General features: G+C 40.0%; 1 protein-coding gene across 1 annotated transcript in view; it reads left to right on the top strand.

Moving 5' to 3' along the window:
• Positions 1-15212, top strand: part of CERS3 (ceramide synthase 3) — a 100129-nt gene extending 84917 nt beyond the window's left edge. The window contains exon 11 of the mRNA XM_060095097.1: positions 13165-15212. Coding sequence (XP_059951080.1) covers positions 13165-13230 — 66 coding nt within the window. The 3' untranslated portion in view covers positions 13231-15212. The remainder of the gene's footprint in view (positions 1-13164) is intronic.
• Positions 15213-16358: the final 1146 nt, after the last annotated feature.

Raw genomic sequence — 16358 nt, 5'->3', positions numbered from 1 at the left:
AAAGTTGGCTGGTGGATTGGAGTTGTCTAAAAGCAAACCATATTTCTCTATCCCTAGAGAGAGGCAGGCATGATATTTTTAAATTTTTTTAATTCAGAAATCTTGCCAACAACAGTAGTCTGGCTCCTCTGAGCTGTGGAAGCAGCACTGTCAGGCAGGAGCTGTCTACAGTGGCCATCGCAAGTCTTGCAAGGCAGTACTGCAGGGCACTGTAGGTCAGCAGGGGTCTTTCAGGACCCAAACCTGTGTGGCTGCATCTCAGAGAGCCAGCTGTGCTGCCCAGCTCAGCTGACTGCTGTGCCCTCAGGCTCTGAGGTCCTAGGCAGGGACTCGCCAACAGAACAGTTCAGCTCAGAGTCTGGATGTGACCACAGATATTAGATGTAACTTGGAAACCACTAAGACAGGAGCTCAGGGATCTGTGTCAAAGAGTCCCTCTGAATGTGATAAGCTAGGAAACAAGATCTCCCATAAAGGGCAGGACTGAAGATGACCTGGCAGTTTTGCCTGGAGCAGCTGTGTGGATGGTACTGCCATGTGCTGAAATACGGAGGCCAGAGAAGGTGGTGCAAATGGAGCCTCGAGTCTGACAAGGCCTTAGGCAGCTGAGAGGAGATGGTCTGAAGCCTGGAAGAAAGGTCCATGCTGAGATACAAATTTGGGATCACCTGCATTCAGATGGGATTTAAGATTCCCATCCTGTGGTATTAGATTCATTCATTCACATGCTCATCAAATATACACTGAGTGCTTGCTGAGTGCTGGATGACATCACCTGAGAGAAACTAGAGGAGGAAGATGGCACATTCTGGTATATTCCACCCCATCCTCTCTCCCTCCCTCTGTGGAAGGGAAGCTGATGTCCTTCCACCCATGATTTTATATGCATATTATGTTTGGATATAGCCACAATTAAAGCATTGCTTTTTTGTTTTTAAACTTTACATAAATGGTATGATTTAGTTTATATAATTGTACAACTAGTTTTCTTCACTCATTATGGCATTATTCATATTGACAAATATTACTGTGGACCAGTGCACTTACCTCCTGTATAGTATCCATCACAGAATAGTCCACAGTCTACGTATCCTCCTGTTTACATCTTTATATATGTCTCCTGGTGGCACATATGGGAGTTTCTCTATAAGTAGAATTCCTGAGTCAAGTTTACCAGATGCTGCCAAACAATTTGTCAAAGTATATGGGAGTCTGTCTTGCCCCACATCCTCACCAACTTTCGGCATCATCAGACATTTTAATATTTACCAGTTTGATGAATAAGAGATTTTATCTCATTTTAATTTGCATTACTAAGCTTGAGCATTTTGTATAGTTTATTAGTCAATAGTTGTCTCTTCTGTGAATCATCTGTTTATATCCTTTGTCTGCTTTTCTGTCACATTGGATATTTTTCCTTCTTAATGGTGCATATGAATTCTTTGTTGGATGCTAATATTTGAAACAAACTTTAACATTTTGTTATTAATACACATTTTTCTGGGCTATATATTCAATACTTAATCTTCTGTCTTTCCATGGTTATTTCCTAGGTGTTGCTTACCTAAATCCTAATGATTTTTTTTCAAAATGGTTTTGAATATCTTTGCCCAGTTAAAGTTGTGGAATCTACAGGCTATTGAATCTAAATCTGCATCTAAAAGATGCAAAATGTGTAGAAAATACACTAATTTTAGTGGTTTTAATCCCCAAAGCAAAGTACATTCATGAAATCAAATCATTTTCTACATCACAAGTTGGTGATTACCACAGAGCCTTTTACATTTATTTTAAATTTACTTTTAGGTAATATAGAGAATATGAAAGAAATCCATGCATTTTTATCAAGAGCCACATAGTGTAATCTGAGCTCTTCTCCACCAAGCTGAGTCACTGAGCTGAGTGGGTTCAAGTCCTGTAGTTTTTATCTCTTCTGGAAAATGAATCTGCCCGACCAGATACTCCCCAGAGTCCATCTATCCCTAAAATTTACTTTTTCTCTTAGAAGCTCATTTTTTAAAGCCTGTAAGCCTTAGCAAAGTGAAATAATTTCTTAAGGAAATTAGGTACATTGATAGCAGCAAGTGTAATGAAAATAAAAACCATCAGTGGAAAGTAGAATATATTTTACACCGGTGAGTTGGGACAGTTTAAAAAGCAACCTTTGAGTCCGGTTCTGAAATTCAAGTGAGGAGGCATTCTATGTATACAGACCAGTCACAAAAATTGGTAACCATGAGTAAGCCGGTTTTAGGGCATGTTTTCGGTACTGCTTTGACTTGCACTCATGACTGCAGGGAGCTGGGACAGTGGCCTTGGTCCTGTACTCTGTGTCTGAGAGATTTGACACCAGCCAAAGCGAATTACTGTGTGATATTACAGGTTCAAGCATTTTTTCACAAGCCCCCCACGGAAAAAAAAGGGTCAATAGGAGAAGTTGGAAGTGTGTCCATTGCTTTAAGACACTCCCGTGCTTGGGTGAATGAGTCTTTGAATGTGGTTCAGTTAAGCTCTGTGCCCCTGCTCCTGGAACATGCCCTTCAAAGGGGAATGTTGGCTTCAACCGACTTTAATCTGGGGAAGATCATTTTGGTCCCAGTTTCCGGGTTTCTGTTTCTCCTAGCATATGGGATGCTTTCAGACTGATTGCTCGCCTTCCTTCAGAGTGACCCCATCCTCTGAATACGTGTCTTCTCTGCCCTCCTGGAGTGCCAGGCTGATGACATTTGCCAATACTGGTGCCATTAGTGATGTGGGGGTTCCAAAGCCCTTGTTAAGACCAGTAACAAGGTCTCTCTTCCATAAGTAACTTGTTCTTCATTCCCTTCACCATCATTTTGTGTAACTGAAGGGAGTTGCTGGGGAGAGGAAGGAGGTACTTTTAAAAGACATTGCAGAAATTATATTCATGCATTTCCATTTGTGGAATGAATAATATTGCCAATAATGTATTCTAGAGGACCCAGGTCATTTCTGGAAAATGTCCAGTTGAATATTAGATATCTTTTCTAATTCCATAAAGAAAGTTATCTAAAGTTATCAGAATAGTAATATGCTGTCTGTTATGGCACTGCTAACCCTTCACCAAGGGCAGCCGGCGGGCAGGTAACAGGAAGCATGTGTGCTGCGATATGCTTGGCATGTGTGAGAACTGTGCATCTGGTGGCTTCAGCCCTTGGCTCCCTTCACTCTTCAAAGAAGGGTTTAGATCCTTCTTTCTAACATGGATTTTCTTGGGCCCTTAATGAATTGTGGGAGGGTTCAGGGCCAACAAGTTGCATGAGACCAGTTCTACAAGCCCAGGGACAACTAAGAAATAGGAAAGTAAGGGGTGCTGGTGTGCAGAGATAAAGCAAAGGGAAGGGCAATACAAGAAAAGAAGCTGGCTGATTCCAAGAGAGAGACTCACTGCTGCTGGTGCAAGCAGAGTATTGGCATCCCATCAAAGCGGACAGGTAGAGTTCTAGAAAACACTGTGGCTTGACCTTTAGCAGGTGTTTAGATTTTGTTCCCCTAGAGCAAGGTTGACTTGTTTTTGATTTCTATTAAGTATTGTAATTACTGGAAAAGATTTACCATTGTGAAAAGGTACTTTGCAGAATACGGATCGTGGTTTATATCTTAAACTTTTCTGATTTCAGCTGATTAGCAAAGCCTCATTTTTTCTAGCACACCTTAGCCAGTGTTTTTCAAACTGTAGGTTGCAGATCATTAATAGGTTGCCAAATCAGTTCTGTACATCATTTTGAAAATGAAATAGGGGCTTCCCTGGTGGCGCAGTGGTTGAGAGTCCGCCTGCCGATACAGGGGACATGGATTCGTGCCCCGGTCTGGGAGGATCCCACATGCCGCGGAGCGGCTGGGCCCGTGAGCCATGGCTGCTGAGCCTGCGCGCGTCCGGAGCCTGTGCTCTGCAACGGGAGAGGCCACAACAGTGGGAGGCCCGCGTACCGCAAAAAAAAAAAAGAAATAGAATAGAATAAAGCATGCCAGTGTTTGTCTCACCCCGTGGGTGCCCTGTCTCTCCAAGTATTCCAGCAGGGGTTTGTAGAGCACTGTGTTTCGAGGTGTCTAAGTTATGATCAGGGTTTTCACCCTGTCTGCCTCTCGTAGCTGTGTGGCCTTGAAAAAGTTACTAACCCCTCTAAGCCTCATTTTCCTCTCCTTTAAAGTAAATAGAATAGGTCCTATGACCTAGGGTTGCTGTGAGGAGGAAATGGTATTGTTCATACTAACTGCTTAGTTCAGTGCCTGGCACATGGACATTTATAGCATGGATAGTGCCTTCATTTATAATTGCCAAATCGTGGAAGCAACCAAGGTGTCCTCCAATAGGCCAGTAGATGCATACCTGTGGTACACACATCCGAACAATGGAATATTCTTCAGCAATAAAAAGAAATGAGCTATTAAGCCATGAAAAACCATGGAGGAACCCTACATGCTTATTACTAAATGAAAGAAGCTAATCTTCAAAGTTAAATACTATATGATTCCAATTACAAGACATTCTGGAAAAGACAAAACTATGGTGACAATAAAAAGTTCAGTGAATGCCAGGGCTTGGGAGGGAGGGAGGGATGAACAGGAAGAGCACAGAGGATTTTTAGGACAGTGAAAAAAAGCCCTTTAAGGGTGTCATTGCTGTTATTGTTATATTACAGATAGCATATACAAGATGAAATTGAATATAATATGAGGTTTTATTAATATTTTTGAATACCATTCAATTTCCAATTTGCATTATTCAAGTTTTTATAATGTGCAACCACCTATACATCTATCTAACAAACTCTTACTACCAGGAAATCCTTTCTGAGCTTGATTCATCATCAAGGGCAGTGGTTCTCCATCCTGTTGGACCCACACCCTCTTCACTAGCCTGAAATTAAATTCCTAGGTAATATCACTCACCTAAAAGCATAATTTCAAAAAGCAATATAATGCCACAACATAATAAAAAAGAAATAAGATGAAAGACATTTCTGATAAAATGTGCATTTCGTGTGTAACGTGTACATGACTGCCCTAGAGAATGTAATGAAGTTGGCAGATGCTGTGCTTGCTTATATGGAGACGCAGCACGAGTGGGGCAGCTGCAAGTGCAGACTGACACAGCCTCAAATGCCACTGGTAGGGTTGCCATCAGTGACATGGCTTTCTGAAATCGTGAAGTTCTGAACAAAATGAAGTATAGTCTTCCTTGGATTTATGTACATAGTTGCAGTCCTGAAAAATTGAGAATATATTAAAACCATGCAAGAATTCTTGTGCTTGAATGTACAATGGAATTAGATTCTAGGCTTGGATAATTACAAATGCAGGTCTGGCAGGACATTTGGGTGTCATGCACATTGTAAGGGGTGTGGCATCCCTAGCCAATGCTCATTAAAAGTCAGTAATGCTCCCCAACCTTTGTGACTGTGAGGATGTCATACATTTCTAAAAGCCTGAATATGGTCCAGGGCCTCTTCTCAGAGGTGAGGGTGCTGGAGGATGTGGCTTCAAGCTATGGGGAGCATCCTCAAGGATGAATTTATTTCTCAGCTAAAGCAGCTATTCAAGTCCTGGAGAAAGGAGTGGGAAGACGCTAGTATGCCTTTCTGGGGAGAAATTAGTTTCTTTGTTTTGATTCAGATTTCCCCTTGTTCCCTACAAAAATCTTTTGTGGAAAGAAAAGGAGAGCTAAGAGGCACCATCTATGAAAGCAAACATCAGCCAAGCATGGCCCTTCCCTGAAAGACTCCGTCTGCAGGGGGAGCACTCTGATCCTGGCTCCCAGCAAATCATGGAGAAGCTGCGTTTCTCTGTTGCATTTTAACTGATGAGATGCCAAGTTTATTCCTCAGTATTTACAGCGAGCCTTGTTTATTTTGGGACCCTTTCTGTGTTGTTGTGAAAAGAGCAGAACATACAGAAAAGAGCCTATGAAGTTATATTTCTGTGATTAAGACAGCAGAATGTGTGTACGTTGTTGTTGATGTTGTTGTTGTTTAAGCAGTGTTTGCATGAAGCTTGAATGCAAGGAAGTATTTGGTTACATATACCCCACGAATCTCCAGAGGTGGTCAGTTTTAGTCTTCAGGTCACAAAAGGGAAAACTCTTATGGTTATGAATGTCATCTTGAAAAATGGTGTGTAGGAAACAGGCTCCACCTTCCATACTTCTTTTTCTTTTCTAGGCTGGGTTTAATAGAGATGTTTCTGAACTGGCTTAGAGGGTCAGGGGTCAGGTCCAACACTGGCCTTGCAGAGAGCTTGAGTTCTTGGTATTGTTTTAATAGTTCACAGCATCATTATCTTTTGCAATGATGTCTGATCTGTAGCAATTCCATCTGCATTCGTTGGGACAGTGTTATTCTTCTAGGAGTTTTCCTCACAAAATTCCTTTCAGAACACTGTAAAGAAGAGGAGGGGCCTCCCTGGTGGCGCAGTGGTTGAGAGTCCGCCTGCCGATGCAGGGGATACGGGTTCGTGCCCCAGTCTGGGAGGATCCCATATGCCGCGGAGCGGCTGGGCCCGTGAGCCATGGCCGCTGGGCCTGCGCATTCGGAGCCTGTGCTCCGCAACGGGAGAGGCCACAACAGTGAGAGGCCCGCATACCGCAAAAAGAAAAAAAAAAAAAGAAGAGGAGAAGCATATTACTCTTAATTAAGAACTGTCCTTGAAGTAATTCCTGCATAAAGAAAATAGGAAACATCCTATTCCCAACAATAAAAATATTCTGACAACCAAAATGTCCACATGAGCAATACTTTACTTAGCAGATGTTTATTGGGAAAACTATAGTGTTTGCGTTCTAAAAAGAAATACATTTAAGTTTTATTTTTAAACTTATCATCAGTGAAATTTATTTTTTCCTGTTGGTGTACAGTTCTGTGAATTTTAACACAAGTGTAGATTTGTGTAGCCATCACTATAATCTGGATACAGAATAATTCTGTCACCCCAATAACTCCTCCCTCCACCCCAGCTCTTGGCAGCCACTTATCTGTTCACCATCCCTACAGTTTAGTCTTTTTAAGAATGTCATGAAAACTACATCAGTATGTCTTTTGGTAGGTATAATTGTTTTACAATGTTGTGTTAGGTTTTTTGGGGGGTGGGGTAATAGTTGTTTTACAGTGTTGTGTTAGTTTCTACTGTACAGTGAAGTGATGCAGAGTTCCCCGTGTTATACAACAGGTTCTCTTTCATTATCTATTTTATACATATTAGTGTATATATGTCAATCTCCATCTCCCAATTCATCCCAACCCCCTTTCTGACCGGTGTGAGGTGAACTTCATTGTAGGTTTGATTTGCATTTCTCTAATAATTAGTGATGTTGAGAATATTTTCATGTGCCTCTTGGCCATCTGTATGTGTTCTCTGGAGAAATGTCTATTTAGGTCTTCCACCCATTTTTGATTGGGTTGGTTTTTGGGTTTTCGTTTTATTTTTGATATTGAGCTGCATGAGCTGTTTGTATATTTTGGAGATTAATGCTTTGTCCATTGATTCATTTGCAAATATTTTCCCCTATTCTGAGGGTTGTCTTCATCTTGTTTATGGTTTCCTTTGCTGTGCAAAAGCTTTTAAGTTTCCTTAGGTCCCACTTGTTTATTTTTGTTTGTATTTCTATTACTCTACAAAATGGGTCAAAAAAGATCTTGCTGTAATTTATGTCATAGAGTGTTCTTCCTACGTTTTCCTCTAAGAGTTTTATAGTGTCTGGTCTTACATTTAGGTCTTTAATCCATTTGGAGTTTATTTTTGTGTATGGTGTTAGGGAGTGTTCTAATTTCAGTCTTTTACATGTAGCTGTCCAGTTTGCCCAGCACCACTTATTGGAAGAGATTGTCTTTTCCCTATTGTATATCCTTGCCTCCTTTGTCATAGATTAGTTGACCATAGGTGCATGGGTTTATCTCTGGGCTGTCTGTCCTGTTCCATTGATCTATATTTCTGTTTTTATGCCAGTATCATACTGTCTTGATTACTGTAGCCCTGTAGCACAGTCTGAAGTCAGGGAGCCTGATTCCTCCAGCCCCACTTTTTTTTTTTTTTCTCAAGATTGCTTTGGCTATTTGGGGTCTCTTTTGTCTTCATACAGATTTTAAGATTTTTTTGTTCTAGGTCTGTGAAAAATATCACTGGTAATTTGATAGGGATTGCACTGAATCTGTATATTGCTTTGGGCAGTATAGTCATTTTCACAATATTGATTCTTCCAATCCAAGAACATGGTATATCTCTCCATCTGTTTGTGTCATCTTTGATTTATTTCATCAGTTTCTTATAGTTTTCTGAGTACAGGTCTTTTACCTCCTTAACTAGGTTTATTCCTAGTTATTTTATTCTTTTTGCTGCAATGGTGAATGGGATTGTTTCCTTAATTTCTCTTTCTTACCTTTTATTGTTAGTGTATAGTAATGCAAGAGATTTCTGTGCATTAATTTTGTATCCTGAAACTTTACCAAATTCATTGATTAGCTCTTGTAGTTTTCTGGTGCCATCTTTAGGATTTTCTATGTAGAGTATCATGTCATCTGTAAACGTGACAGTTTTACTTCTTTTCCAATTTGTATTCCTTTTATTTCTTTTTCTTCTCTGATTGCCATGGCTAGGACTTCCAATACTATGTTGAATAATAGTGGTGAGAGCGGACATCCTTGTCTTGTTCCTGATCTTAGAGGAAATGCTTTCAGTTTTTCACCATTGAGAATGATGTTTGCTGTGGGTTTGTCATATATGGCCTTTATTATGTTGAGGTAGGTTCCCTCTATGCCCACTTTCTGGAGAGTTTTTATTATAAATGGGTGTTGAATTTTGTCAAAAGCTTTTTCTGCATCTGTTGAGATGATCATATGGTTTTTATTCTTCAGTTTGTTAATATGGTGTATCACATTGATTGATCTGCGTATATTGAAGATTCCTTGCATCCCTGGGATAAATCCCACTTGATCATAGTGTATGATCCTTTTAATATGTTGTTGGATTCTGTTTGCTAGTATTTTGTTGAGGATTTTTGCATTCTATATTCATCAGTGATATTGGTCTGTAATTTTCTCTTTTTGTGATATCTTTGTCTGGTTTTCATATCCGGGTGATGGTGGCCTCATAGTATGAGTCTGGGAGTGTTCCTTCCTCTGCAATTTTTTGGAATAGCTTGAGAAGAATGGGTGTTAGATCTTCTCTAAATGTTTTATAGAATTCACCTGTGAAGCCATCTGGTCTTGGACTTTTGTTTGTTGGAAGGGCAGGTAACCTTGTGAAACAAACTTTTTTCACTTAACATAATGCTTTTGAGAGTCATCCAACTTCTTATAAATGTCAGTAGTTTGTACCTATTTATTGGTAAGTAGTATTCCATTGTATGGATGTACCATTCATTTACTTGTTGAAGAACATTTGGGTTGCTTACAATTTTGGGCAATTATGAATAGAGCTTTTATAAACATTTGTTTTTGTGTGAATATAAATTTTCATTTCTCTAGGGTAGATACTCATGGGTAGGAATGCTGAGATATACAGTATATGTATGTTTGCCTTTATAAGTAAAAACTGTTTCCAAAGTGTCTATACCATTTTGCATTTCCATCAGCAGTGTATAAGAATTCCTTCCAGTTACTCTTCATCCTTGGTATTCTCAGGATTTTTAATTTTAGCTATTCTTATGATAGTTTTATCTAATCATGATTTTAATTTGCATTTTCCTAATGGCTAATGATGTTGAATATCTTTTCATTTGTTTATTTGACATCCTATATCCTCCTAGAAGTGTGTATTTTTAAATATTTTCCCATTTTTTTAATGTTTTTTCTTATTGTTGAGTTTTGAGAATTCTTTATTATCCATACAATTTGGATATGGGATTTGTAATTACTATCTCCCAGTTTGTAACCTGTCTTTGTATTCTCTAAATAGTATCTTTCATAGAGCAAAAGTTTTTAATTTTGATGCAGTACAGTTTATCTTTTTTTTTTTTTTTTTTTGTGGTATGCGGGCCTCTCACTGTTGTGGCCTCTCCCGTTGCGGAGCACAGGCTCCGGACGCGCAGGCTCAGCAGCCATGGCTCACGGGTCCAGCCGCTCCACGGCATGTGGGATCTTCCCGGACCGGGACACGAACCCGTGTCCCCTGCATCGGCAGGCAGACTCTCAACCACTGCGCCACCAGGGAAGCCCCAGTTTATCAATTTTTTATGGAGTATGCTTTTTGTGTTTTGTCTAAGAACTCATTACACAAGCCAAGGTCGTAGGTTTTCTTCTAAAAGTTTTATAGTTTTATATTTTGCATTTAGATCTACAATTCATTTTGTGTTAACATATGTGTAAGGTTAAAATTTACTTTTTTGCCTATGGATTTCTCCTTGCTCCAGCACCATTTGTTGAAAAGACTATCCTTTCTCCATTAAATTGCTTTTGCACCTTTGTCAAAACTCAGTTGGCAGCATTTGTGTGGGTGTATTTCTAGATTCTCTATTCTGTTCCATTGACCTATTTGTTTACCCCTGTGCTAATACTATCCAGTCTTGGTTACTATAACTTTATAGTAAAGTCTTAAAATTGGGTAGTTCGAGTTTTCCAATTTTATTCTTCTTTTGCATAATTGCTTTAGCTATTCTAGTTCCTTTGCCTCTCCATATAAATTTTAGAATCAGCTTGTCTATATCTATAAGAAATCTTGCTAAGATTTTAATGGTATTATGTGGAATCTGTAGATCAATATGGGGATAGTTAACATTTTTACTGTATTGAAACTTCCAAGCCATGAACATATTATGTCTCTTTAGTTATTTAGATCTTTGATTTCTTTCTTCAGAGTTTTGTAGGTTTTACATGCAGATCCTATACATGCTTTGTTACACTTGTACCTAAGTATTTTATTTTTTGAAACTATTGTAAATGTTACTGACTTTTAAATTTCTGTTTTAGTTGGACATCGCTAGTCATGTTAGTTTACTATGGCTGCCATAACAAATTACTACAAACTTCGTGGCTTAAAAAAACAGAAATTTACTCTCTTACAGTTCTGGAGGTCAGAAGTCTACAATCAGTTTTGAGCAGAAATCAAAGTGTGGCAGATCTGTGTTCCCTTCACACACAGCGGGGAATCTGTTCTTTGCCTCTTCCAACTTCTGGTGGCCGCCAGCGTTCCTTGGCTTGTAACTACATCACTTCAATGTCTACCTCTATCTTCATATTGCCTTTCCTCTGTGTTGAATCCCCTCTGCCTCTCTTATAAAGACACATGTGATGGCATTTAGTGGCCACCTGGATAGTCCATGATAATCTCTCATCTCAAAATCCTTAATTTAATCATATCTGCAAAAAACTTTACCATGTAAGGTAACATTCACAGATTCCAGGAATTAGGACCTAATAAATTTGAGGACATTTTTTAGCCTACTACATTAGTGTCTAGAACTCAAGATTGTGTGTGTGTGTGTGTGTGTGAGAGAGAGAGAGAGACAGAGAGAGACAGAGAGAGACAGAGAGAGAGACAGAGTGAGAGACAGAGAGAGAAAGAAAGAGACAGAAAGAGACAGAGAGAGAAAGAAAGAGATTTTATGTGTTGACCTTTTATCCTGCAGCCTTAGTGCTAAACTCACATATTAATTCTAGGAGTTTTTTGGTTGATTCTTTGGGATTTTGTACATAAATAATAGAGACACTTTTATTTCTTTCTTCCCAATTTGTATGACTTTTATTTCTTTTTCTTGCCTTATTTCATTGACTAGGATTTCCAGTACAATGTGAATAGGAATGGTGAAAGTGGACATCCTTGCCTTATTCCTAATCTTAGGGGGAAAGCATTCAGTTATTCACCATTAAGTATGATGTTAGCTTCTATTCCTTCTTTGTAGAGAAGTTTTATAATTTTTTTATCATGAATGGATGTTGAATTTTGTCATATGATTTTCTGCATCAATTGATATAATCATTTTTCCCTTCTTTAGATTATTAATATGATGGATTACATTCATTGATTTCCAAATATTGAACCAGCTTTGCATTACTGGGGCAAACCCCACTTTAGCATAGTATAATTTTTTTATACATTGCTGGTTTTGATTTGGAATATTTTATTAAGGATTTTAATGTCTATGTTCATTAAAGATATTGATCTTTAGCTGTATTTTCTTATACTGTCTGTCTGGTTTTGGTATCAGTGTAATTCTGGCCTCATAAAATAAATTGGGATGTGATCCCTCTTCTTTTTTCTGGAAGAGATTGTGGAGATTTGGTGTTATTTCTTCTTTATACATTACATGGAATTTGCCAGTGAAACCATTTGTGCCTGTTATTCTTTTTCAGAAGATTTTAAACTACATATTTAATTTTTTTCATAGTTTTAAGACTACTCAGGTTACCTCTGTTTTCAATTTCATTGATTTCTCATCTCTGTTATTTCCTTCCTTTTGCTCATTTTGGGCTTATTTTGCTTTTCTTTCTTTTTTTTTTTCCTAGTTTCGTAAGTTGGAAGCTCATATTATTACAGACTTTTCTTCTTTTCTAATATAAACATTTAATGGTATACATTTCCTTTTTTTTTTTTTTTTTTCTTTTTGCGGTATGTGGGCCTCTCACTGTTGTGGCCTCTCCCGTTGCGGAGCACAGGCTCCGGATGCGCAGGCCCAGCGGCCATGGCTCACGGGCCCAGCCGCTCCGCGGCATATGGGATCCTCCCAGACCGGGGCACGAACCCGTATCCCCTGCATTGGCAGGCGGACTCTTAACCACTGCGCCACCAGGGAGGCCCTACATTTCCTTTTAAGCACTGTTCTAACTACACTGAAGAAAATTTGATGTGTTTTTATCTTAATTCAAAATGTTTTCTAGTATCCCTTGAGACTTACTCTTTTGATCCACTGATTATTTATAAGGGTGTTGTTTAATTTCCAAGTGTTCTGAAATTTTCCCATTATTTTTTATATTGATTTCTAGCTTAATTCCATTAGGACCTGAAACATACTTTGCATAATTTTGATTCTTTCAGTTTGTTAAGGTTTATTTTATGATCCATGATATGTTCTATGTTGGTGAATGTTTGGTTGTTTGAATATTGTGTTTTCTCTGAAGGGAGCCATGTCTCTAAACTGGGCCCATTTGTTTGCTTATTCACTCAAGAGTCTTTCTGGAAGGTTGTCACTCACAGCCCATTGTTTCTTTTGTTTAGAATGTCCAGGACGTGAGAAGTGATGATGAGGATGAGTATGAAGAGGAAGAGGAGGAGAAGGAATAAGCCACCAAAGGCAAAGAGACAGACGTTTGAAGAATGGCCTTGGGGCCAACAGGCACCTCATTCCCAATGGTCAGCATGGCTGTTAGCTTGAAGCCCGCATAGCTCCTGGCACACGGTGTGCTGCAAGGGTTGCTTGGAGCTGGAAGCGCTCTTTCCTCCATTGCTGTGGCCTCAGGACCCACAGGGACCACAGATTTTGCCCTTCCCTCTTTCTAACCAGCACCTTCCCCCCCTCCTAAGATGTATTTAACAAAATGTTAATTTGTGTTAAAATGTTAAATATAAGCATCCCCATGGATTTTACTGGAGTTAGGACTCAGATTTCAAAGATGTCTCCTGAGAACCCTTCCACTTCTAATTGTTCTGTTCATGAATTTAGACGTTTGGAGCCCACTTTGTTGTAGGCCTTCCCCTTCCCACTTTGCCTATCCTCAGGATACTTTGGGAAGTGCTAAGTCAACCCACTTTTTCCAGGTGCATTTGGCCACAGAGAATAGCTTATTTCCCAAAAATGAGCTAAAGGTGGCAATGGAATGGTGGTGGCAGAACCAAACCAGGGGGCCAAGCTTCCAGAGCTCATGGACCCCTTTCTGCCATGGGCAGTGTTTAAACCTTCCATGCCATGTGCTTCGTCTCTCCAATGGGAATAACCAGCCTTGCCCCGCCCCCTCACAGGGTTGGAATAAGGATCAAATGAGATAATAATGGAAGTGAGAGTGCACACTGTAGGCTATGGTGTTGCTGTTACCTGACCCTCTTTTCACTGTGATCACAGTCCCGTTTGGGAGAGAAGCCCGGTGAAACTTGGCACTGAACAGCCCTGAACAAAAGGCACAGTCTTGAAGAATTCCTTTTAAATGTGTCTGGAAATACCTAAACATGCAAGTACCCAGAAAGCTGTTTCCAGTTTATCTGGTAACTGTTTATTTGTTAGCTTCCCAAAGGTAATTCTCAAATCCCCCAGGGTCTCGTCCCTCAGGCTCCATGGCCAAGGGGAGGGAGTTTGGGCCCCATTCCTTCTTGTCCTTTGCTGATTTCTCACTTATTTCCTCTCTGAAAGGTATGCTTCCCTACTGTGGCCCTGAGCCCCTCCTTCAGGCCAGCAGAGCTACCCAGCAGGCCATAGGGTCCACCTGGGGGCCTCTCTGGTGACACTGGACCCAAGTCAGGTTGTTCCCCTAGCCACTATCACCGAGGAAGCCCAGTTTCTGGGGCATGCGTTTGAGCTCCTGATCAAAGGAGGTCTTGGAAAAACAAAGAGACTCTGAACTTTAAACCCCTGCTCTCTAACCCAATCAGAGTGCATGACAGTAAAGCAGAACAAAACAAAGGGCTGGAAAACACCCCTGAGAATGTCCAAGGACAGGTGCTTGAGTCAATGTCAGCTCCTGGGGCTGCCTTACCTCTCTGGGAGGACAGGTAGGGGCTGGAGGGTCAGTAGCCACCTCTCGACCTCCACAGGGATACATCTCCTGAGGCCAGCGTGCAGGGCAGACCTCAGAGACTTTCTCAGGTTACTGACTGAGGAGAGGCAGAGCCTTGTAGGGGAAGAGCCTGAGCAAAATGTGCAACTTTTCCCCACCCAATCTCTCATATTCTTGGGTCACATTTTGCATCTTCATCCTGTTTTGCTCAGGGCCCGTATTATAAAGCCAAGTAAGTGGAAGCTAAGACTGTGGGGACTAGTAAAGCCCACACAGACTCCACCAATGGGGGCTGCAGCCTCTGGAGCACAAAGGACACTGTATAAGGTAAAGGTGTCTGCTTTTTTTTTTGTTTTTCAGTAAAAAGATGTTTTTAAAACCTTCAGGCTAAACAAAAACAAAAACCTTCAAAATTCTTTTCCAACAAAATCTCTTTTTGAGGAATTGTTAGAACAACAGAAAAACGTGTCAGGTTTCTCTGCATAATATTTGCATTTATGAGTACAATAACACTATATGTGTAATATATATTATAAATATCAAATGACTCCAGTCACTTTAGAGCATAGCTGTTGAATTATTATTAATATTTATATATATATTTTTTTTGGTGAAAGATCACACTAAGATATTATTTTTATGTTCCAGTTAACAGACAGTTTTTTCCTTGATTTATTTTTGTCTTGTCTCTGTACCAAATAACTTCTTGCTTTAGGTAATAAAAGTGTTTAGTTGTTGCTCTATCCTCCAGTTCTTTTTTTTTTTCTTATTTGAACATCGAAGGTAAAATAGATATGCCAATTTCAACTATCTGTGATACAGCTGGAAGCACTAAACTATCTCTTAAGAGGTAGAGATGCATATTTTGTAACATTTTTAGGGCTTTTGTGGTTAATTTTAAGGGTAACCTCTCTTTCTACAGGAAACAAGAGCTCATAGTGTATACCAGATGACTTTATAAAAATGTAGTCCACCATGCCACCAATATTATTGTAATGGTAATGACTTACAATAAAACAGAGACAGAGCCCAGCATGTGTGGTGACTGAGTAGATTCAGCATACACATTGTTTGGCTTCTTAGAGATCATTACTAGTCCTACTGAGTGGTGGAAACAAAGATTTGCCAGTCCTCTAGAAACACCCTGTAGGGAATCAGGGGGAGCAGTGAGGAGAACAGAGCCAAGTTAGGACATTACGGCCGCTGGCCTTGGGGTACCAGACACCAGACAGGAGAAGTAACAGGTCGGGCCTGATGGGGCTGAGTCTCTTGGCTGTGCACAGTGTAGACAGACAGATGCTTGTGGGCTGGAGACTAACCTGGGTCACAGCACCTGAGCCCTGTAGCACAAGGCCCTGTAGAAGTGCTAAGTGAGGGGCATGGTCCTAAAGATATTTTCTCAGCCCCCTTTTCTATACCTACCTTTCAAAGGTGGAGGAGGAAATAGGGTCTATTGATGGTTCAACTGGCTGTCCATCAGAATTACCTATTGAGCTTAAAACACACCTTGCCTGTTGCATGCTCCACATTTAGATTCAGTACTTCTGGGATAAGAAAAAGGAATTTGCATTTTAACCAAGTCCAGGTGCTTCTGAAGAGCAGTCAGGACTCTGTGTGACCCCACTTGGTTTTATTCCTACTAGCAGTTTTATGTGCTAATAAATGAGAATATACAATGATACAGAATATTTACTCCAAAATAAA

Source organism: Mesoplodon densirostris, chromosome 4 (assembly GCF_025265405.1).
Source record: "Mesoplodon densirostris isolate mMesDen1 chromosome 4, mMesDen1 primary haplotype, whole genome shotgun sequence".
NCBI classification, from domain to species: Eukaryota; Metazoa; Chordata; class Mammalia; order Artiodactyla; family Ziphiidae; genus Mesoplodon; species Mesoplodon densirostris.
Note: the sequence above shows the minus strand (reverse complement) of the source record. Positions and strands in the feature narration are given on the sequence as shown.